At 45.1% G+C, this 25,538-nt stretch overlaps 1 protein-coding gene across 1 annotated transcript in view; it reads left to right on the top strand.

Moving 5' to 3' along the window:
- Nucleotides 1-21,882: 21,882 nt before the first annotated feature.
- Nucleotides 21,883-25,538, top strand: part of khdrbs2 (KH domain containing, RNA binding, signal transduction associated 2) — a 64,967-nt gene continuing 61,311 nt past the window's right edge. Inside the window, exon 1 of the mRNA XM_028604151.1 lies at nucleotides 21,883-22,384. Within this exon, the coding sequence (XP_028459952.1) occupies nucleotides 22,294-22,384 (91 nt within the window). The 5' untranslated portion in view covers nucleotides 21,883-22,293. The remainder of the gene's footprint in view (nucleotides 22,385-25,538) is intronic.

A 25,538-nucleotide genomic window follows, 5' to 3' on the forward strand; every position in this document is an offset into this window, starting at 1 on the left:
AATGTCAAGTGTAATATGATTCAAGGTAAGACTTCCGGTGAGACCTTTCAAAATAAAACCCGTGTTTCCCAGCTCGATGAACGTTGAGTGGTAAAAAAAAAGAAAAACACAAATTTTTTAAAAAAAAGAAAAGAAAAAAAGGCTCAGTATACTGAGGAATTTCTGTTTTCCAAATGTTCTTTTGGCACCATACTTAATCATACATTCAGGCAGTAGCCTATCCACAAGCCATAGCCCTAACCATAGACTGTAAAAATAAGGCTATAACAAGCCTGATAGTAGGCCTGATAAGCGTGCCTGAGATGTTTCCCATCAGGTATTGCACACCCTTTTGTGCCCAAGGCATGATTGTGTTCTACCCAATAATTTCTCCTTTGTTTCACCTCTACAAAAAATATCATACACCAAAATAGATAATCCTGTATCAGTTAGCCAAATTAGGACGACTCTAGGCCCTAGGTGGGTCTATTTCCCAGGCCAGATCTGGTAGCCTACTATGTATATTTGCGTTATAGGCTATAGTAGATCTTTAAATATAGTTTTATTTTGAAAATTATGTATGACACCACTTTTTGATTCTTGTGCTTGGCTTGATGAAGGCGGGGCTAACAGGGGCCAAAAAGAGGACAGAGTTTATGAGCTGGCCAAGCAAACACAATGGTCTTCGGCGTTACATAATTATCACCACGTTATAATAATATCATCAAGTTATATGGAAATAAATCGGTATTCAATTCACTTTTATTTATAGTGTCAAATTGAGTATGTGTAGACCAAACTCTGGTCTACTCTATATTTGTGGCCTTAAGCAAAGGGTTTTTGGTCTTTGGTTATTGATTCATCTCTGTCTGGGACTTCTGACTTAAGTAAGAAATAAAAGTTTAACAGAGCAAACTCAGTATACCACCATTCACAAGCATGGCAAGAACTGCAGAGATACATACAGTTACAAACTTTAGCACACACAAACTCTCACTCCATGCAGGGACAAGCAGTACAAACCCTTTAATTGTGCCAAAATGTATAAACAAGTAAACACTTTAAAGAGAATTGGAAACAAACTTTAAGATTTTTGTCAGCATTAAAAATATAACCAAGATTGCCTTCTTTCACTTACACAGCATCAGGTCTTTTTTTGTCCATGGCTGATGCAGAGATCCTAATTCACGCCTTTGTGTCATGCAGACTGGATTAGTGTAACGTTTTGTTTTCAGGCCAGCCCGGAGCTAGTACTAAAAGTCTACAAATGATTCAGAACGCTGCAGCAAGAATCTTAATTAAAACTATCAAATTTGACCACACTATTATTTTACACCAGACCTACAAAATTGTAAATTGGCACGCCACTTCTCCTTAAACCTTAAACTCCAATCAGTACTCTCCGCTTTTAGAGCACAGGGCTCCTGTCTGTTCTGTCAAAAAGAAGTCAGCAGGCCACAAGGCCTTCCCCCATTGTGCCCCCTTCCTCTGGAATAAACTCCCCGTGGGCATCAGACAGTCTAATTCTGTTGGGGCCTTTAAATCCCAACATAAAACTCATTCTTTTGCCTTAACTTTCAGTCAGTTGTTTCTTCTGTCATTATTCTGCTGGCTGGCCAGCCTCAGTCTCTCTCTCAATTAAATCTTTCAGTTCAGTAGGCTTTATGGGCATGACATTTGACATGTGTTGCCAAAGCACAATTACTATTACTCCCTCCCTTTCTTTCTTTCTTTCTTTCTTTCTTTCTTTCTTTCTTTCTTTCTTTCTTTCTTTCTTTCTTTCTTTCTTTCTTTTTCAGAACATCATTAAAAACATACTTTGATGAAGACAGGAACTGTTCAGAACACAGTCCCATGAGCCTTTGCAGAAATTCAGCCCAGAGCAAAACGGCGTCCTATCAGCCATTACAGTAGGCTATTGTGCATGCAGCTACGCTAAAGTTAAAGCATACAAACCCCTGTGTATTCCCTGTATTGCCATACTGTTTTTGTCGCTATGACCACTTCTGAACCACTTTGACTGTGGCCACTCTCTGTGTTCGTCTGTTTGGTTTGGTTGTCATGGTAATTAAAGGCTGTGTTGGGAAAGGGGAATGGGTGATTTGGGAGTGGACTAAAAAAATAATCAGGCTACATAAAATATATTGATGACAATGTCGTAAATTTCTATTTGTCAACACTGAACCTGCTATACGTGGAGAGTGACCTCACTTACCCAGAGTTTTCACTAAACCTGCTTTCTGAACGGACCCCACCTTCTCTGCCTTTAGCGTTTATTTACGTCTTTTGAATGCGCCTCTGAAGCACTGTGGCCATTCTGTGTTCGTCTCTTTGGTTTGGTTGTCATGGTAATCAAAGGCATATATAATATATTAAAAAAAAAGACTAATCTGCATCACATGGATGTAGCAGTGAAATGTGCAATGTTGCACTTTGACCACTAGAGAGCTGTAAGAATGCATCTAATCCAAATAATTTCAGTGAATAAAATCAATAATCAATTTCTCTGAATAATTTCAGTATTGATACAGAGAGGGTTTTTTTTGCCCTGACAAACATCACTGTATGAGATATTTTCCCCATCCATATTTATTTTTCTCTTTCCTTTAATGTCATGATGAAGAAGTCTGCCTGCTTGAGTCTAAATGCACACCCATAAGATTACAAGATTAAAGCACATTAACAGTCATAGTCATCATTACTATTAGTAGCCACTGTAACAGTGGCAGAAGTACCATCATCATTGTCATGAATCATTTCATTGAATAAAATTAAATCAGTCAAGGTTCAGAGAGCATGAAATGCAAAGACAGTACTGGCCAACATGGGCCCAGTCACTTATTTTAGGCTTTCAAGCAGATCAATTAAATTGTGTCTAATTTCAGAGAGACAATAATCGTATATTAAATAAAGAAATGGCGAGTGTATGCAAGTTTTGATCAATAGTGGCTCCCTCTTGGCCTGCTTGTCATTTTCAGAAATGAGAAGAAGTAGCAATTAGCAAGAGCTATAATGTCAAATAAGATAAAAAAATCTAAATATGTATTTAGATGCAAACAGAAGAATGGTTGGTTTGTTTGTTGTTTGGTTAATAAAACCAATGCCACATGGGCATTGGACTCTGATTCCTACATATGACACTGTGTTTTAGTCTCCCAATCAAACTAAAGTAACTTCACACTTCATACTTATCTTTAATGCCAAGACACTAATCAAATGAAAGAAATAGTTTAACAATTTTTAGAGTGATTAATAACAACATGCACCCACAGTAGCTACACTTAAATTTAGAATGAATACAATTCTGTTCACATCCAAATTTTGAAATTATGTAAGTTTTCAAAGTTGTATTGATGTGTTTAATATTTAATATGTGGGAGATCAATATACGATTTTTACAGGTAAGCATAGTTGTCTGTCGTTATTGCACATTGACAAAAACATAAAAATTGACTCTCATTCACCGAATGCTAGAGTCTGTAGTCCCCCCCACAGTCTTGATGATTCTGATCAGTGCAGTCAGAATAAATTAAAGGTCAAATAGGGCTAGAATCGGTCATTCACCAGCCTGTTCTGCACAAATAGAATAGTGAATAAGTAAAGCAGCCTGCTTGCTGCGCTGCAGATGACTTTAGGATTCATCTCAATATCATAGCTACGGGAAAAGAGAGGCATTTTATATGAGATGCATGCTTTACACTGCTGACACCACTGTCGTTGCTTCATGAAGACCTAATGAAGCATTCACTTGACATTGAAACGTCTGTACCATAGTGTTATATAATTCACTTTACAAGCAGAAACAGCTCTTCTTGACTCCTTGAGCAGCAATAGGACAGGAAATCTTATTCTGGAATTGCAGCCCTGCTCTTTTACTCGCTAACAAACATTAATAAGGTAGGCTGCTTAACATCTTATTGCACAAAGGGACATTGCTCTGTATAATCTGCATATTTGCTTTACTGGAAAAATAAAGCAAATATGCAACATTTGAAAGACGGTCTTTTGTGCGATCATGCTTTTATTAAGATTTGAACAAATTTACAATTTCAAACAAATTCATCAAGTACCACGTGAGGAAAGAAATGAGAGATAATCTCAAATACTTTATACACTATAGCCAAAGTAAACAGGAAGCGAGATATGAGATGATTCGCGTCTGGCCATGCTAGGTTTCTAATGGTGTCTGGCCATCCTAGGTTTCTCATCGCGTCTCTCTATCCTAGGTTTCTCATCGCATCTGGCCATCCTAGTTTTCTCATCGCGTCTGGCTATCCTAGGTTTGTCATCGCGTCTCGCCATCCTAGGTTTCTCATGGCTTCTGGCCATCCTAGTTTTCTTATGGCATCTCTCTATCCTATGTTTCTCATGGCGTCTTGCCATCCTAGGTTTCTCATGGCGTCTGGCTATCCTAGGTTTCACATGGCATCTGACCATCCTAGGTTTTTAATGGTGTCTGGCCATCCTAGGTTTCTCATCGCGTCTCTTTATCCTAGGTTTCTCATCATGTCTGGCTATTCTAGGTTTCTCATCACGTCTGGCCATCCTAGGTTTCTCATCATGTCTGGCGATGATAGGTTTCTCATCGCACCTGGCCATCCTAGGTTTCTCATCCCCTTGCATCACTTTGCAGAAGTTCCAGTTTGGCTTCTCCGTGTTGTACAGGCTGTGTATGCGTGCGTGAAACTACTGTCCAACTCGACGGCAATGTATAAGACGGGTCAGAACATGCCAACCATACTCTTTAAGACCGAGTCTTCTACAGTGCTGACAGGTCTGCAGTAAGTTTATCGCATCACGATTAACGTGGTAATGCTGACAGCCCTAATTTTTTTGCCTTTGCTAAGATTAAGTTCATACCGTAACAAAATTAACTGTTAATATAGGGTAATTAAAAACTGACCGGAGCCCGTCGCTGGACGCACCTGAGGACCGAGACACAAAGTAAACACGCCTCTCTGACCGGTACCGGGGGGTTAGCGGTTAAACTGAGCGGAGGATATGCGGAATGTGTCGTTGTGTGCCGTTCGGCGCCTTCCGACAATGCTCAAGCTAACATGCTTACGGCTTATTAGCTAGCCAAACACTGAGCAGTAACATCTGCAAAAATTTTATCTGTGAGCGCATTAATCTGCTCGGTGTGTTTCTTATAACAAACAGAGCGAGCAGCCGCTGGACTCTAACATACCAGCAGGTAATGTTAAAGGTTATCTGCTACTGTAGCAGAGCTGCAACTTGACGCTGAATTGAGCTGCGCGTCTGGTCATCCTAGGTTTCTCATTGCATCTGGCCATCCTAGGTAGGTTTCTCATCGCGTCTGGCCATGCTAGGTTTCTCATCGCGTGTGGCGATGCTAGGTTTCTCATCGCATCTGGCTATCCTAGGTTTCTCATAACGTCTGGCCATCCTAGGTTTCTCATGGCGTCCGGCCATACTAGGTTTCTCATGGCTTCTGGCCATCCTAGTTTTCTCATGGCGTCTCTCTATCCTAGGTTTCTCATGGCGTCTGGCCATCCTAGGTTTCACATGTCGTCTGGCCATTCTAGGTTTCTAATGGTGTCTGGCCATCCTAGTTTTCTCATGGCATCTCTCTATCCTAGGTTTCTCATGGCGTTTGGCCATCCTAGGTTTCTCATGGCTTCTGGCCATCCTAGGTTTCACATGGCGTCTGGCCATCCTAGGTTTCTAATGGTGTCTGGCCATCCTAGGTTTCTCATCGCGTCTCTCTATACTAGGTTTCTCATCGCGTCCAGCCATCCTAGGTTTCTCATGGCGTCTGGCCATCCTAAGTTTCACATGGCGTCTCGCCATCCTAGGTTTCACATGGCGTCTGGCCATCCTAGGTTTCTAATGGTGTCTGGCCATCCTAGTTTTCTCATGGCATCTCTCTATCCTAGGTTTCTCATGGCGTCTTGCCATCCTAGGTTTCTCATGGCGTCTGGCCATCCTAGGTTTCTAATGGTGTCTGGCCATCCTAGGTTTCACATGTCGTCTGGCCATCCTAGGTTTCTAATGGTGTCTGGCCATCCTAGTTTTCTCATGGCATCTCTCTATCCTAGGTTTCTCATGGCGTTTGGCCATCCTAGGTTTCTCATGGCTTCTGGCCATCCTAGGTTTCACATGGCGTCTGGCCATCCTAGGTTTCTAATGGTGTCTGGCCATCCTAGGTTTCTCATCGCGTCTCTCTATACTAGGTTTCTCATCGCGTCCAGCCATCCTAGGTTTCTCATGGCGTCTGGCCATCCTAAGTTTCACATGGCGTCTCGCCATCCTAGGTTTCACATGGCGTCTGGCCATCCTAGGTTTCTAATGGTGTCTGGCCATCCTAGTTTTCTCATGGCATCTCTCTATCCTAGGTTTCTCATGGCGTCTTGCCATCCTAGGTTTCTCATGGCGTCTGGCTATCCTAGGTTTCTAATGGTGTCTGGCCATCCTAGGTTTCTCATTGCGTCTCTCTATCCTAGGTTTCTCATCGCATCTGTCCATCCTAGGTTTCTCATCGCGTCTGGCTATCCTAGGTTTGTCATCGCGTCTCGCCATCCTAGGTTTCTAATGGTGTCTGGCCATCCTAGTTTTCTCATGGCATCTCTCTATCCTAGGTTTCTCATGGCGTCTTGCCATCCTAGGTTTCTCATGGCGTCTGGCCATCCTAGGTTTCTAATGGTGTCTGGCCATCCTAGGTTTCACATGTCGTCTGGCCATCCTAGGTTTCTAATGGCGTCTGGCCATCCTAGGTTTCTCATGGCATCTCTCTATCCTAGGTTTCTCATGGCGTTTGGCCATCCTAGGTTTCTCATGGCTTCTGGCCATCCTAGGTTTCACATGGCGTCTGGCCATCCTAGGTTTCTAATGGTGTCTGGCCATCCTAGGTTTCTCATCGCGTCTCTCTATACTAGGTTTTTCATCGCGTCCAGCCATCCTAGGTTTCTCATGGCGTCTGGCCATCCTAAGTTTCACATGGCGTCTCGCCATCCTAGGTTTCACATGGCGTCTGGCCATCCTAGGTTTCTAATGGTGTCTGGCCATCCTAGTTTTCTCATGGCATCGCTCTATCCTAGGTTTCTAATGGTGTCTGGCCATCCTAGGTTTCTCATCGCGTCTCTCTATACTAGGTTTTTCATCGCGTCCAGCCATCCTACGTTTCTCATGGCGTTTGGCCATCCTAGGTTTCTCATGGCTTCTGGCCATCCTAGGTTTCACATGGCGTCTGGCCATCCTAGGTTTCTCATCGCGTCTCTCTATACTAGGTTTTTCATCGCGTCCAGCCATCCTACGTTTCTCATGGCGTTTGGCCATCCTAGGTTTCTCATGGCTTCTGGCCATCCTAGGTTTCACATGGCGTCTGGCCATCCTAGGTTTCTAATGGTGTCTGGCCATCCTAGGTTTCTCATCGCGTCTCTCTATACTAGGTTTCTCATCGCGTCCAGCCATCCTAGGTTTCTCATGGCGTCTGGCCATCCTAAGTTTCACATGGCTTCTGGCAATCCTAGGTTTCACATGGCGTCTGGCCATCCTAGGTTTCTCATCGGCGTCTCTCTATACTAGGTTTTTCATCGCGTCCAGCCATCCTACGTTTCTCATGGCGTTTGGCCATCCTAGGTTTCTCATGGCTTCTGGCCATCCTAGGTTTCACATGGCGTCTGGCCATCCTAGGTTTCTCATCGCGTCTCTCTATACTAGGTTTTTCATCGGCGTCCAGCCATCCTAGGTTTCTCATGGCGTCTGGCCATCCTAGGTTTCACATGGTGTCTGGCCATCCCTATGTTTCACATGGCATCTCGCCATCCTAGGTTTCACATGGTGTCTGGCCATCTTAGGTTTCTAATGGTGTCTGGCCATCCTAGGTTTCTCATGGCATCTCACTATCCTAGGTTTCTCATGGCATCTTGCCATCCTAGGTTTCACATGGCGTCTGGCCATCCTAGGTTTCTAATGGTGTCTGGCCATCCTAGGTTTCTCATTGCGTCTGGCCATCCTAGGTTTCACATGGCGTCTGGGCATCCTAGGTTTCTCATGGTTTCTGGCCATCCTAGGTTTCACATGGCGTCTGGCCATCCTAGGTTTCTAATGGTGTCTGGCCATCCTAGTTTTCTCATGGCATCTCTCTCCTAGGTTTCTCATGGCGTCTTGCCATCCTAGGTTTCTCATGGCGTCTGGCCATCCTTGGTTTCACATGGCATCTCGCCATTCTAGGTTTCACATGGCGTCTATCCATCCTAGGTTTCTCATCGCGTCTGGCTATCCTAGGTTTGTCATCGCGTCTCGCCATCCTAGGTTTCTAATGGCGTCTGGGCATCCTAGGTTTCTCATGGTTTCTGGCCATCCTAGGTTTCACATGGCGTCTGGCCATCCTAGGTTTCTAATGGTGTCTGGCCATCCTAGTTTTCTCATGGCATCTCTCTATCCTAGGTTTCTCATGGCGTCTTGCCATCCTAGGTTTCTCATGGCGTCTGGCCATCCTTGGTTTCACATGGCATCTCGCCATTCTAGGTTTCACATGGCGTCTATCCATCCTAGGTTTCTCATCGCGTCTGGCTATCCTAGGTTTGTCATCGCGTCTCGCCATCCTAGGTTTCTAATGGCGTCTGGCCATCCTAGGTTTCTCATGGCGTTTGGCCATCCTAGGTTTCTCATGGCTTCTGGCCATCCTAGGTTTCACATGGCGTCTGGCCATCCTAGGTTTCTCATCGCGTCTCTCTATACTAGGTTTTTCATCGCGTCCAGCCATCCTACGTTTCTCATGGCGTCTGGCCATCCTAAGTTTCACATGGCGTCTCGCCATCCTAGGTTTCACATGGCATCTGGCCATCCTAGGTTTCTAATGGTGTCTGGCCATCCTAGGTTTCTCATCGCGTCTCTCTATACTAGGTTTCTCATCGGCGTCCAGCCATCCTGGGTTTCTCATGGCGTCTGGCCATGCTAAGTTTCACATGGCGTCTCGCCATCCTAGGTTTCACATGGCGTCTGGCCATCCTAGGTTTCTAATGGTGTCTGGCCATCCTAGTTTTCTCATGGCATCTCTCTATCCTAGGTTTCTAATGGTGTCTGGCCATCCTAGGTTTCTCATCGCGTCTCTCTATACTAGGTTTTTCATCGCGTCCAGCCATCCTACGTTTCTCATGGCGTTTGGCCATCCTAGGTTTCTCATGGCTTCAGGCCATCCTAGGTTTCACATGGCGTCTGGCCATGCTAGGTTTCTAATGGTGTCTGGCCATCCTAGTTTTCTCATGGCATCTCTCTATCCTAAGTTTCTAATGGCGTCTTGCCATCCTAGGTTTCTCATGGCGTCTGGCCATCCTAGGTTTCACATGGTGTCTGGCCATCCTATGTTTCACATGGCATCTCGCCATCCTAGGTTTCACATGGTGTCTGGCCATCTTAGGTTTCTAATGGTGTCTGGCCATCCTAGGTTTCTCATGGCATCTCACTATCCTAGGTTTCTCATGGCATCTTGCCATCCTAGGTTTCACATGGCGTCTGGCCATCCTAGGTTTCTAATGGTGTCTGGCCATCCTAGTTTTCTCATGGCATCTCTCTATCCTAGGTTTCTCATGGCGTCTTGCCATCCTAGGTTTCACATGTCGTCTGGCCATCCTGGTTTCCATGGCCATCCTAGGTTTCTGGCATCTGGCCATCCTGGGTTTCTAATGGCGTCTGGCCATCCTAGGTTTCTCATGGCATCTCTCTATCCTAGGTTTCTCATGGCGTTTGGCCATCCTAGGTTTCTCATGGCTTCTGGCCATCCTAGGTTTCACATGGCGTCTGGCCATCCTAGGTTTCTAATGGTGTCTGGCCATCCTAGGTTTCTCATCGCGTCTCTCTATACTAGGTTTTTCATCGCGTCCAGCCATCCTAGGTTTCTCATGGCGTCTGGCCATCCTAAGTTTCACATGGCGTCTCGCCATCCTAGGTTTCACATGGCGTCTGGCCATCCTAGGTTTCTAATGGTGTCTGGCCATCCTAGTTTTCTCATGGCATCGCTCTATCCTAGGTTTCTAATGGTGTCTGGCCATCCTAGGTTTCTCATCGCGTCTCTCTATACTAGGTTTTCATCGCGTCCAGCCATCCTACGTTTCTCATGGCGTTTGGCCATCCTAGGTTTCTCATGGCTTCTGGCCATCCTAGGTTTCACATGGCGTCTGGCCATCCTAGGTTTCTCATCGCGTCTCTCTATACTAGGTTTTCATCGCGTCCAGCCATCCCTCGTTTCTCATGGCGTTTGGCCATCCTAGGTTTCTCATGGCTTCTGGCCATCCTAGGTTTCACATGGCGTCTGGCCATCCTAGGTTTCTAATGGTGTCTGGCCATCCTAGGTTTCTCATCGCGTCTCTCTATACTAGGTTTCTCATCGCGTCCAGCCATCCTAGGTTTCTCATGGCGTCTGGCCATCCTAAGTTTCACATGGCTTCTGGCCATCCTAGGTTTCACATGGCGTCTGGCCATCCTAGGTTTCTCATCGCGTCTCTCTATACTAGGTTTTTCATCGCGTCCAGCCATCCTACGTTTCTCATGGCGTTTGGCCATCCTAGGTTTCTCATGGCTTCTGGCCATCCTAGGTTTCACATGGCGTCTGGCCATCCTAGGTTTCTCATCGCGTCTCTCTATACTAGGTTTTTCATCGCGTCCAGCCATCCTAGGTTTCTCATGGCGTCTGGCCATCCTAGGTTTCACATGGTGTCTGGCCATCCTATGTTTCACATGGCATCTCGCCATCCTAGGTTTCACATGGTGTCTGGCCATCTTAGGTTTCTAATGGTGTCTGGCCATCCTAGGTTTCTCATGGCATCTCACTATCCTAGGTTTCTCATGGCATCTTGCCATCCTAGGTTTCACATGGCGTCTGGCCATCCTAGGTTTCTAATGGTGTCTGGCCATCCTAGGTTTCTCATTGCGTCTGGCCATCCTAGGTTTCACATGGCGTCTGGGCATCCTAGGTTTCTCATGGTTTCTGGCCATCCTAGGTTTCACATGGCGTCTGGCCATCCTAGGTTTCTAATGGTGTCTGGCCATCCTAGTTTTCTCATGGCATCTCTCTATCCTAGGTTTCTCATGGCGTCTTGCCATCCTAGGTTTCTCATGGCGTCTGGCCATCCTTGGTTTCACATGGCATCTCGCCATTCTAGGTTTCACATGGCGTCTATCCATCCTAGGTTTCTCATCGCGTCTGGCTATCCTAGGTTTGTCATCGCGTCTCGCCATCCTAGGTTTCTAATGGTGTCTGGCCATCCTAGTTTTCTCATGGCATCTCTCTATCCTAGGTTTCTCATGGCGTCTTGCCATCCTAGGTTTCTCATGGCGTCTGGCCATCCTAGGTTTCTCATGGCGTTTGGCCATCCTAGGTTTCTCATGGCTTCTGGCCATCCTAGGTTTCACATGGCGTCTGGCCATCCTAGGTTTCTCATCGCGTCTCTCTATACTAGGTTTTTCATCGCGTCCAGCCATCCTACGTTTCTCATGGCGTCTGGCCATCCTAAGTTTCACATGGCGTCTCGCCATCCTAGGTTTCACATGGCATCTGGCCATCCTAGGTTTCTAATGGTGTCTGGCCATCCTAGGTTTCTCATCGCGTCTCTCTATACTAGGTTTCTCATCGCGTCCAGCCATCCTAGGTTTCTCATGGCGTCTGGCCATGCTAAGTTTCACATGGCGTCTCGCCATCCTAGGTTTCACATGGCGTCTGGCCATCCTAGGTTTCTAATGGTGTCTGGCCATCCTAGTTTTCTCATGGCATCTCTCTATCCTAGGTTTCTAATGGTGTCTGGCCATCCTAGGTTTCTCATCGCGTCTCTCTATACTAGGTTTTTCATCGCGTCCAGCCATCCTACGTTTCTCATGGCGTTTGGCCATCCTAGGTTTCTCATGGCTTCAGGCCATCCTAGGTTTCACATGGCGTCTGGCCATGCTAGGTTTCTAATGGTGTCTGGCCATCCTAGTTTTCTCATGGCATCTCTCTATCCTAAGTTTCTAATGGCGTCTTGCCATCCTAGGTTTCTCATGGCGTCTGGCCATCCTAGGTTTCACATGGTGTCTGGCCATCCTATGTTTCACATGGCATCTCGCCATCCTAGGTTTCACATGGTGTCTGGCCATCTTAGGTTTCTAATGGTGTCTGGCCATCCTAGGGTTTCTCATGGCATCTCACTATCCTAGGTTTCTCATGGCATCTTGCCATCCTAGGTTTTCACATGGCGTCTGGCCATCCTAGGTTTCTAATGGTGTCTGGCCATCCTAGGTTTCTCATTGCGTCTGGCCATCCTAGGTTTCACATGGCGTCTGGGCATCCTAGGTTTCTCATGGTTTCTGGCCATCCTAGGTTTCACATGGCGTCTGGCCATCCTAGGTTTCTAATGGTGTCTGGCCATCCTAGTTTTCTCATGGCATCTCTCTATCCTAGGTTTCTCATGGCGTCTTGCCATCCTAGGTTTCTCATGGCGTCTGGCCATCCTTGGTTTCACATGGCATCTCGCCATCCTAGGTTTCACATGGCGTCTATCCATCCTAGGTTTCTCATCGCGTCTGGCTATCCTAGGTTTGTCATCGCGTCTCGCCATCCTAGGTTTCTAATGGTGTCTGGCCATCCTAGTTTTCTCATGGCATCTCTCTATCCTAGGTTTCTCATGGCGTCTTGCCATCCTAGGTTTCTCATGGCGTCTGGCCATCCTAGGTTTCTAATGGTGTCTGGCCATCCTAGGTTTCACATGTCGTCTGGCCATCCTAGGTTTCTAATGGCGTCTGGCCATCCTAGGTTTCTCATGGCATCTCTCTATCCTAGGTTTCTCATGGCGTTTGGCCATCCTAGGTTTCTCATGGCTTCTGGCCATCCTAGGTTTCACATGGCGTCTGGCCATCCTAGGTTTCTAATGGTGTCTGGCCATCCTAGGTTTCTCATCGCGTCTCTCTATACTAGGTTTTTCATCGCGTCCAGCCATCCTAGGTTTCTCATGGCGTCTGGCCATCCTAAGTTTCACATGGCGTCTCGCCATCCTACGTTTCACATGGCGTCTGGCCATCCTAGGTTTCTAATGGTGTCTGGCCATCCTAGTTTTCTCATGGCATCTCTCTATCCTAGGTTTCTCATGGCGTCTTGCCATCCTAGGTTTCTCATGGCGTCTGGCCATCCTAGGTTTCTAATGGTGTCTGGCCATCCTAGGTTTCTCATTGCGACTCTCTATCCTAGGTTTCTCATCGCATCTGGCCATCCTAGGTTTCTCATCGCGTCTGGCTATCCTAGGTTTGTCATCGCGTCTCGCCATCCTAGGTTTCTAATGGTGTCTGGCCATCCTAGGTTTCACGTGGCGTCTGGCCATCCTAGGTTTCTAATGGTGTCTGGCCATCCTAGGTTTCAAATGGCGTCTGGCCATCCTAGGTTTCTAATGGTGTCTGGCCATCCTAGGTTTCTCATCGCATCTGGCTATCCTAGGTTTCTCATAATGTCTGGCCATCCTAGGTTTCTCATGGCGTCCGGCCATACTAGGTTTCTCATGGCGTCCAGCCATTCTAGGTTTCTAATGGTGTCTGGCCATCCTAGGTTTCTCATTGCGTCTCTCTATCCTTGGTTTCTCATGGCGTCTTGCCATCCTAGGTTTCTCATTGCGTCTGGCCATCCTAGGTTTCACATGGCGTCTGGCCATCCTAGGTTTCTAATGGTGTCTGGCCATCCTAGGTTTCTCATCACATCTCTCTATCCTAGGTTTCTCATCGCATCTGGCCATCCTAGGTTTCTCATGGCGTCTGGCCATGCTAGGTTTCTTCGCGTGTGGCGATGCTAGGTTTCTCATCGCATCTGGCTATCCTAGGTTTCTCATAATGTCTGGCCATCCTAGGTTTCTCATGGCGTCCGGCCATACTAGCTTTCCCATAGCATCCAGCCATTCTAGGTTTCTCATGGCGTCTGGCCATCCTAGGTTTCTAATGGTGTCTGACCATGCTAGGATTCTCATTGCGTGTGGCGATGCTAGGTTTATCATCGCATCTGGCTATCCTAGGTTTCTCATAACGTCTGGCCATTCTAGGTTTCACATGGCGTCTGGCCATCCTAGGTTTCTAATGGCGTCTGGCCATCCTATGTTTCTCATTGCGTCTCTCTATACTAGGTTTCTCAGCGCATACAGCCATCCTATGTTTCTCATGGCGTCTGGCCATGCTAGGTTTCAGATGGCGTCTGGCCATGCTAGGTTTCTAATGGTGTCTGGCCATCCTAGTTTTCTCATGGCATCTCTCTATCCTAAGTTTCTAATGGCGTCTTGCCATCCTAGGTTTCTCATGGCGTCTGGCCATCCTAGGTTTCACATGGTGTCTGGCCATCCTATGTTTCACATGGCATCTCGCCATCCTAGGTTTCACATGGTGTCTGGCCATCCTAGGTTTCTAATGGTGTCTGGCCATCCTAGGTTTCTCATGGCATCTCACTATCCTAGGTTTCTCATGGCATCTTGCAATCCTAGGTTTCACATGGCGTCTGGCCATCCTAGGTTTCTAATGGTGTCTGGCCATCCTAGGTTTCTCATTGCGTCTGGCCATCCTAGGTTTCACATGGCGTCTGGGCATCCTAGGTTTCTCATGGTTTCTGGCCATCCTAGGTTTCACATGGCGTCTGGCCATCCTAGGTTTCTAATGGTGTCTGGCCATCCTAGTTTTCTCATGGCATCTCTCTATCCTAGGTTTCTCATGGCGTCTTGCCATCCTAGGTTTCTCATGGCGTCTGGCCATCCTTGGTTTCACATGGCATCTCACCATCCTAGGTTTCACATGGCGTCTATCCATCCTAGGTTTCTAATGGTGTCTGGCCATCCTAGGTTTCTCATTGCGTCTCTCTATCCTTGGTTTCTCATCGCATCTGGCCATCCTAGGTTTCTCATTGCGTCTGGCCATCCTAGGTTTCACATGACGTCTGGCCATCCTAGGTTTCTAATGGTGTCTGGCCATCCTAGGTTTCTCATCACATCTGGCCACCCTAGGTTTCTCATCGCATCTGGCCATCCTAGGTTTCTCATCGCGTCTGGCCATCCTAGGTTTGTAATGGTGTGTGGCCATCCTAGGTTTCTCATCACGTCTCTCTATACTAGGTTTCTCATCGCGTCCAGCCATCCTAGGTTTCTCTTGGCATCTGGCCATCCTAGGTTTCACATGGCGTCTCGCCATCCTAGGTTTCACATGGCGTCTGGCCATCCTAGGTTTCTAATGGTGTCTGGCCATCCTAGGTTTTTCATTGCGTCTCTCTATCCTAGGTTTCTCATTGCATCTGGCCATCCTAGGTTTCTCATCGCGTCTGGCTATCCTAGGTTTGTCATCGTGTCTCGCCATCCTAGGTTTCTCATGGCTTCTGGCCATCCTAGGTTTCTCATGGCGTCTCTCTATCCTAGGTTTCTCATGGCGTTTGGCCATCCTAGGTTTCACATGGTATCTGGCCATCCTAGTTTTCTCATGGCATCTCTCTATCCTAGATTTCTCATGGCGTCTTGCCATCCTAGGTTTCTCATGGCGTCTGGCCATCCTAGGTTTCTAATGGTGCCTGGCCATCCTAGGTTTCTCATTGCGTCTCTCTATCCTAGGTTTCTCATTGCATCTGGCCATCCTAGGTTTCTCATCGCATCTGGCCATCCTAGGTTTGTCATCGCGTCTCGCCATCCTAGGTTTCTCATGGCTTCTGGCCATCCTAGTTTTCTCATGGCATTTGATATCTGGGAAATATCTGGAAAGGAGATGGAGACTGAACAAATGCTGAGAACAATGCTGAGTTCAGACTAATGCAGCTTTATTCACAACAAACAAACATACTTTCATGAAAGAGAGAACAGTCGACATGCACCAAATGTATATGCCAAGGTTTCTCCTAGAAAGGAAGATAACCATGTGTACACCCTCCTAAAAGCATGTACCCATAGTGTCTCTACAAACATCAGAATAACTGCTTCTTTATACTTTTTGTCCTCACACACTTCAAGCTATCTATTTCAGTGCAACAGTCTACTCTTAAACTACACCTTTTATGACACATGCTCCTAATAGATTCCCACATTCCTGGCTCCAATTCCTCTGTGTGACACTTGTGTAGTACACTACATACAAGATATAAAATACATTTGAAACATGTAGGCTGAAATATCCAACCTATCAATCCTCCCTTTTTTATCCTAATTGAGATACAGTACTACAATGTGATATGCAACAATATGAACCCCTGGAATACATTTTGAATGATGATTATAACAAATACATCCCTGTTATGGAAGTTTCCTTTGCAGCAGGGGGGGAAATTTCAGAGTTTAGTAAATTGAAACAAATAAGACAGACTGAGACTAAAACCAAATTGGGTTTTTGTATTTTATTAAAAAAGATATATTTGCAAATAGGATCAACATGATTTCACAAAAGGCCGCAGCCCAGTGTGGAGTCAGTTTCTCAAATGAGTGCACCAGAACACTAGGCTTATATGCATCTTCAGAGTGACAACACACACGCACTTGGATTATTATGACGCTACAATTTTGACAGGCAAGCTGATACACATGAAGACAATTAGAGAAATACAAGAGACATCTTGGAGTCATCTCACCTCCTCCTCCCTGTACGACTTTCACCCCACAGTTACATCTTAACTGGCATGAGAAAACTAGAGATAGTTTTGGGGTGACCTTGTACCTTTATCGGTTCAGGCTAACAGCTCACATAATGTTCCAGACTGGATGTCTCACAAAGTTAGAATAAAAATCTGCATGTGGAAAATGAGATAAACTCTTTCAGTATTTGTGAGAGCAGTAAAGTAGAAATAAAACATAAAAATATAAGGAATTGTGCTTAAATGTAATTTTGCCATTACATCCCTTACATGAAACATTAACCCTGGCATTGAATTTCTCATGCACATCTTTTAATCAACTTGCACTTGATATTGAAATACCCTACAGTGACAAAGTAATTAAATGATTTCCGTTTGCATATCTTCTTCTCCTACATCGATGCATCAGAGCAAAATCCGTCCTCTCTCACTCTCCCCGTCCTCTGATCCGTCCGCTGACCGTTCCTCGACTGTCCCTTCTGAAATAGCCTATTGATAGGTGATGGAGACCTCAGAGTCATCCCCACCCTGGCCTCTCGCATTGTCACATTCTTGCTTTTCAGTCTCGACACTGAACTGCAACTCCAGTTCATCTCGAAAACCATCTGGGTGCCAATTTCCACCATGGGCAGTTGAAAATCTGCAGCCTCTCCCTCTCCGCTCGTTCTGTAACACCAGATGTGTTTCTGGTGCAGGTGTCTAATGGAGGGGGCCCATGTTGCCCACTGAATGGAATAGAATACTGAGCCCAGGATTCATGGTCCTGGTTCAGCTTTTTACTGGTCCTGCAGCTTGGGGAAGTGAGACGGCCCGCTCTGACACATTGAGGCCCTGAATAAACACAAAACACAACTCCTCCAGAAGCATTATTTGTGCTTTACTCATTTTAGTTCTCTTGATTCTCTTTCTACGTTGTAATCTATGACACTGATTCAAAATGTTGCAACAAAACAGTAATAGTATAAGAACTTCAAAAGTACATTTATCTCTCTCTGGTCTATAAAGCTGTTGATCATTGGTCTTCTTTTTCCTTTTTCTTTTTTTTTTTTTTTAGGCCTGAGCCGTGTTTCACATACTTTTATCCTCAAATCTTTCCCCTTCATAACTTATGCTTCAGAAGCAAGCATAACTAAGGCACATCTTGTTCTGGTTTTCTTTGTAATGTTAGGGCTTGATATGAAGTCTTACTATAATTTTGATCCATTTTGAAATAGCAGATACACAAAACACATAAACAAAACAAGACAAAAACTCACAAACAAGTACGCTGCACTTGATCCCGAAATTGGAGTTGGTAATGGTCAGTATTACATTTTTACTGGCTATGTCCCCTCATCAAATTCAACTCCTAAACGTCTCTTTTCCTGTGTAACTAAAAATGCACCCGAAACTCCTATCTTCGTCTCCAACTGTCTACAGTGCTACCGTTTATTGACCGACTTGTGCTCCGTAACTTCTTCCTATGAAAGTTTTACATACACAATGAAGATCTTTCTCGTACTGGCAAACTTTGCGCGCGTTGACACTCAGACTTCAACGTATATCAACACTGATATATATACACACTACAGAGTACTCTTCCTATATGTCTCTGTCTCTCAATGTTTTCTCTACGTTGATCTCACAGCAGTCATTTAACTGAACAACAAACCTACAAATAACGTCACTCACAATCTATCTAGTCGTGTTGGGCAACACTTGGTCACAGGTTAGATTTGATGAAGGCAACATCAGCTGTCAACAATTCAATTTAGCCCTTGTGTTGTCCATCGGGTCAATGTGACCCGCACACTATTCCATGGCATTTCTCCACTGCAGTGGCCCTGGCCTTCGGGGTCAATGTGACCCCATGTGTTATTCGATGGTATTTCTCCACTACCGCGGCCCTGGCCTTTGGGGTCAAAGAAACAAACCTCGCACTGTCCTACTAAACACTTTTATTACACACACACACATACACCTATACACTGTACACATTCGTCTTGTTGTTTCTGTCATCTATGCTGCTGCTGCTGCTTCTTCTTCTTCTTTCGGACCTTTGTACTCGTTTCAGCAGTCGACATGGCCCGTTGTGTGACTCTAGATTGGAAGCTGCGTCAGGCTCTCGCCCTGTCCCCCAAGTTGAAGAGGTAGAAGAGGACACAGAAGAAGAAGAAGAAGAAGAAGAAGACACAGAAGAAGAAAAGGAGGAAGAAGAAGAAGACGAAGGAGAAGACGGCAACGACGACAGCGAGTCAGACGACGAATGGTCATCAGGCGGGAGTGAGTCAGACGAGGAACGAGAGGAACGAGACAAACGCGACGACGCAGGAGAAGACGACTACGCCGAGGCCGACGACCAAGACGAACAAAGGAGAGGAGAAGAACGAGGTGCACTCGCAGAACCCCAAGAGGGTGTATGGCACAGGGGAGATGAAGACGACGAGGGCGAAGGCGATGACGAGGAGTGAGACGAGGAGGAGAGCGAAAGGTTCGCGTCGAGAAACGGCGAAATCGAATGGTCCTCGACCACGTATCATCCCCGTCGGCCTCGACCTTGCCGCCGTGGCGCCGAATACGAAGAGGAGGAAGAGGACCGACAAGGTGACGTGCAACAACTTTTTCACCTCCTACGAGCTGGACACGGTGCACACGGGGGGCGCGCGGGTCAGCACCGCCAGGCACGCCAAGCCCGACATCATCCTGCACTACAACAGCACCAAGGGCGGCGTGGACAACCTGGACAAGCTCGTCGGCACGTACAGCTGCCCCAGGAAGACGGCGCGCTGGCCCCTCGCCGTGTTCCACAACATCCTCGACGTGTCCGCCTACAACGCCTTTGTGCTCTGGCGAGAGCTCAGGCCCGAGTGGCTGCGCGGTAAGCTCGACAGGCGCAGGGCTTTCCTTGAGCGGCTGGGCCGGGCGCTCGTGACTCCGCTCATCGAGAGACGGCGGCGTCTGCCTCGCATGGAAGCGTCCGCCGCGCTCGTGAAAGCCACCACGAGCAGGGCAGCGGCGCCGCCGAAGAGGGTTAGGGTTAGGTCCCGTTGACCCGAAGGACGAGGCGACCGAGGTTGACGTGAAACGATACACGAAAGGGTCCCGGGAACCCGAAGTGCAACACCGGGGTAGTAGGACAGTACATACACTAAATGAGTCCCCGTGACACGAAGGACAACACAAGGGTTAACCCTCCTGTTATCCTTGGGGTCAATTTGACCCCATTCAATGTTTAACATCTCTAAAAAAGTGCTTGCCATCATTTTTTTGCTTCATATTGAATGACTTTTACTAATTTAATGGGGACAACTGGGTAAACATAAAATTAACATGATGATATATTTTCAATGTCCTGTATGCATTTTGTACACATCGGTGTTCCTTAGGGTCAATTTGACCCCAGGCTGTTTAAGCTGTAAAAAACATAGAAAATATGAACATTTTACACACATATGCTGAGATTGTTTTGGCTGTTATTGAGGTCACTTTCACATGCAGGTTGTGCAATTTCACAATCTTCAATTCCACTCCCCCCACCCCAGACACGCATACACGCACCACCCTCTGTGACGGAGGAAAAATATTGTTCCCGCACTATGAGAGAGGGAAAATATTGTTTCCGCACTCTGAGGGAGGGAAGATATTGTTCCCGCACTCTGAGGGAGGGAAAATATGGTTCTCGCAGGGATGGTTTGTATCACATGATACACAGGGGAGGGGCGAACATATAAAAGCTCACACGCAGGCACCGCTGCCTTCTAAACCATTTCTCTTGGTGTGCGATATGCTCTCTCTGTACACTCACTTTCATTTGAAATGGTTTTCTGTCAGTGAAGTTTTGTCACAGCTCTTTGACACTGAAAGTGACATAGAGAAGAATATGTCCGAGACATAATGGGAGAAGATAATGTTGAGGAGGACCCTGATTATAAGGCATCCTCCTCTGAAGAAAATGAGACTTTTGGGGTTGACCCTTCTGTTGTCTCTCAACCACCAGCAGACACGTTACCTTCCAACATTAACTAGTTGCCAGTTTAGGCTATCAACATAAAAATTTGGTAAAAGTTTTTTAATTACCAACATTTTCTGGAGGTTTAAAATCCTGGGGTTAAATTGACCCCAAGGAAACAGATGTTAGTAAATTTGAGGATAACAGGAGAGATGAGTTGGAGGATCCTGGGGGTATCCTGTGATTGATGATGCGCCCTTCTCTTCCCATAAGCCATTAATTCAATTAAAAAAAGAAAATAGTTGGTCAGAATTTTGCAGAGCTTTTTAAGTAAGATGCCAAACAGTGATTTACTCCATAATAAGACCGTCTGGTTTCTTTTTGTTTAACAGAGATGTTGGAGTAGAGCAAGTCTTGTAATCCTTCAGGGTGCAAAATTTTCATCTCTAAAGGCCTACAAGACACGCTCGATGGTGTTTTTTTGGTGCTTCCAGGCAATGCTGCGACCGCTGCCTCCAAGGCACCTAACCCTAACCCTAACCCTAACCATAACCATTACCTAATTGACTTCACGGCAGCGCTGCGACCGTTGACTTCAAGGCACCTAACCCTAACCCCAAACCCAACCCCAAAACACGATAAACGACACAAGAGCAGTAAACCATTTGGCTAGAGGCAGCATAAATGACTAGGGAGCACAACTGAAGAAATAGATGACTTTATGTTCTTTGTTCTCATGATACACTTTTATTTAAAGTGCATGTTATTACAATAATAATTAATAAAAGAATAGCTTCTCCACATGTGCAAAACAATCCAGAGAAAACTCAGCGATGCAGGCAGTGTTCAGCACCATGGACAGCGACACAGAGACCTGTCTTTTATTCCTTCAGGTTAAACTGCTAGTAAACAGTATAAAAACTTTTCTACAGGTACAAGCTACTCTAGAGAACTTTGGAAACTCTAATAGAAACTCACAGGTCACAGCTCAATCGAGAAAATAATTAAGGTACTATCTCTAGTATGCCATTACTGGCTTAGCAATAATTAAACATATATCATATTGTATCTGCTATGATTCTGGCTCCACTAACAGCTCTTATAGGGATTTACAGTGTGGCTGGCACTGACTTACGAGTTTACAGTGACCTATGATGGTGTAGGCATATTTCTGTTTTCGTAGCCACAATAAATTTGTAGTGTTATTGCATAGTATTCTAAAATGTATAGTAATAGAAGTATTAGAATACTTCATTTTTAATAAGGCACTATTTGCAACATAACTTACATAACACTTTCAATAAACCAACTGAATCTCCCATTTTAGGTGAGATTATAACAGGGATGAGTGTCAGCCCCGACCTAGCGCAACGTCAACTTTTTTTTTCTCCATTACCTCCAAGCACGTCGCCCAATTGGTATGCGCTCAGCGGGGATCGTCTTTGTTTTCCAGCAGCGCCAGTCCCAGAATATGGCCAATAATGATGCTGAGGGGCGGGGAGCAGCGCGGTCTGCAGACCCACTGAGTCTGAGAGTCTGGCTGGGTGCCCAGGAGAGGTAGCAGGCAGCGGTGGCGGAGATGGGCTCACACTTCTGAATCACAAGTCAACCTCCAGTCGCTCACACCTCTGAATCATATCTCAACCTTCATTCGAAGACCCGAGGCGACTATTTTTTTCTTTTTTTCGAGGGGTTTCGCTTGTGGCGCTCATAAAGACTGGTAGACTGAAGCTAAAGCAGGAGCGGGAAGGTTTATAGTTGCATTCCGACGCTCAGCACGCCTGTCGCCTCACCTGCCTGGCCGGAGAACAGGTCCGCTGTGGTAATAATGCATCCAGATAAGTACGTACCTGAACTGGTGGCCGAGAAAAACAGCTTGGACCCCTCCTTTGTGCATGCGTTGCGCCTGCTTGCAGAAGGTAAGTCAGGTATTTTTCAAGTCTGATCTACTTTGAGCTTTGCACAGTTATTTGTCAGAGGCATTCACCCTGTTCTCCGCAACTGAAAACACCATTGCATTGCATTTTGGGGAGGTAGTGACCTAATTTAAGCTTATTTTAAACACATTGCCCATTGACTCTTTATGCTTGCTTGAAGGCTATGAATTCACTGTGCTGTGTGTTTAATGGAGGAAGCTGCTCTTTGGCTCCAGTGCAGAACTTTTCTGAGATTTTCTACGATGGAGGGAAGAAATGCAGTGAGCACAGAAAGTAAAGTGTGTGAGAGTTATCCCCTCTTATTCTAACCCACTGCCCTCTGGCATCCAACATCCAGAAAATTAACTAAAACAGTTGGCAGAGCAGTTCTCAGGATTAAAAGGGTGAAAAGACTAATTGTATGATTGACTGGATTTAAAATGTGTTGTTCATTTTAGGGTATGTACAGTGTATTGCCAGCTGATGTCATTTCAGCATAGAGTAAGATCAGGATTGCAATGTCCAGACCAAAACAAGCTGCATGTTGTCAGAAAAGACAGCAAAAGTGACATCCTCCTTGAGTTTTCTTGATTCAGATTTAGCCACAGCATCAGTCTGATACTTTTAAGAACTCTACCTAAGACATAGTCATGCTGAAATGTAAGTGTCACATTCTAATATAGCAAAGAAAACGGTTTAATACACCATGCATGAGATGAACCTTCTCTTTATACCTACTACTTATAATAACTGATAACTGTCATCAAGGTCACATATGGGACTTAATTGGGACATATGTTCTACAGTCTTTCTAATTATTTAATGTTGCAGCATGTCTAACATTTATAGCAAAATATAGAACTCAGCTCATTCGGTTCACAGATGTACCTTTTGCATTTTTCCACAGCAAATCCAGACAACATGCTCTGAAGGGTTGAGTGATGTGCTTTTGTGGATGATTGGATGAAAGGATATACTTTTATTCTGGTTTCATAGACCCAAAGGAGCTCAGCCCACATGGGCTTACAGGACACTTGCATTACATACAGAGGCAAGAAAACAAGCAGGACAGAACTTGGTACTGTACCCTTGTATGAAAATAGTATATCAGATAGATAATATATATTCCTGCAACATCTGACCCCATTGATTTAAGTAATTCATTATTTCTTACTTTGTGCCCAAATAAAATACCCAAATCCTGCTTGAGCGTTTATAAGAGTTTTTGACATTGTTGTTAAAGGTGGTAAAGTCAACCTGTATGTTAAATTAATATGGACAGTGTGTTTGTGCTCCGGTGTTTTCTGCCCCTTGAGCTTTTCTGTTGAAATGTGTTGATGAGACACCTGACAGTCCTGCTCTTGTCGCTAACTGTGATGCAGATGGGATCATCTGTCACACAGTACACTTTGCCAAATTTACTCAAGGCTGACTAGCCATAGCCAGGACACGAACACAAAATGTCTTAATCAAATCCGCTGTAGTAAACAGCAACTTGCATGTTAAAATGGTGTTATTTATTTATTTTCAGTTAAAGCAGTTTTTGGGAACAGATACAGATACACATGCAGTTCCCCATAATTTACAATACAATAGATTCTACTACAATATAGTATAATACTGTAAACAAAAATGCAGTACACTGCAATAAATAATAATACATTGCAATATAATAACATGCATCCAGTTTGCAAGGTCAACACACAGCATGCATGATACAATAGTGGAGAATCACTATAATAAACTGTCCGTTCAGACAGTCTTGTATTGTCAACTCAATAATCATCTGTGGACAGCAAGATAAACTGCCGTTTACAGATTTATAGATTCACAGCTATTTATTGGTGAATAGCAAAGCATGTAATCCAGAATTATTCACATCACGCCCAATAAACAGCATAGCATGGAATTACCATGGGCTCAGTTAACAGCTCCATATTTATGAAGTGAAAATGTGTTTAAATTATGTTACCTCTAAAATCATTTGTCTCTCTTTGGCAGATTTAATGCTGTTTGGGACAAAGCTCTTCCAGAGGGTGGGTGGGGATAATTCTACTTCAGAGCAGAGTGGGAGCTGTTTGTTTCCTTTGATAGTGAAAGTAATGATAAAACAAGTGAAGATTATTTGAATTACTTTGAATAATATACATTAAATACAACATGTATAACACTTTATATTAGTTGTTAACCAGTCGTCCCACTTTCCCCAATAGTAGTTCCTTCTTGGTCACAAAGCCATCTTATTTCAAATTAAGGCAAGGCAAGGCAAGGCAGCTTTATTTATATAGCACATTTCAGCAACAGGGCAATTAAAAGTGCTTTACATAAAACATTAAAGAGCAGTTAAAACACAATTAAAAACAATTTAAAAGACAAGAATACATTTTACAGTGCAGTATAAGAATTTAAAGAACTGAGAGATAAAATACGCGAATAAAGCACAGTTAAAACATTTAAACATTACCCATGATTGACAAAAACTTTATAGTATACTATTTCTTTTTTGATGTGATCGTCATCACAAAGCTTTCATTAACAAGAATCTAATGATTGCTCAGATTGACAGATGAAAGTCAATTTCTTTATGTGTAGCACGTTAATTTGTTAATTTTTTTGGGGGGGTTTCCCTTTATTTAGACAGTGACAGTGGATAGACACGAAAGGGGGAGAGAGATGGAGGATGACATGCAGCAAAGGGCAGAGGTCGGATTTGAACCTGCGCCGCTGCAGGACTCAGCCAACTTGGGGCCAACGCTCTTACTGGGTGAGCTTAGCTAGAGGACACGCCTTGAGCACAAGTTTTTACTCAAGCACTAATAAGCTGCACTTTGTTGTGGTTCTCATGTTTACACACAGGAGTGAATGTTCTAAGAAAGAGAGAAAGCTACCAGCAGTTAATTACAGTATTGGCTAGTTTCTGCTTGCACACATTGCATATGTGAGGGTAAATTCTGTGCCACATACTTTATCATCTTATCTCATCTCATCTTCGTCCGCTTATCCGGTGTCGGGTCGCGGGGGGAGCAGCTCCAGCAGGGGACCCCAAACTTCCCTTTCCCGAGCAACATTAACCAGCTCCGACTGGGGATCCTGAGATGTTCCCAGGCCAGGTTGGAGATATAATCCCTCCACCTAGTCCTGGGTCTTCCCCGAGGCC

The sequence above is a fragment of the Perca flavescens genome, chromosome 17 (assembly GCF_004354835.1).
Source record: "Perca flavescens isolate YP-PL-M2 chromosome 17, PFLA_1.0, whole genome shotgun sequence".
Taxonomy (NCBI): domain Eukaryota; kingdom Metazoa; phylum Chordata; class Actinopteri; order Perciformes; family Percidae; genus Perca; species Perca flavescens.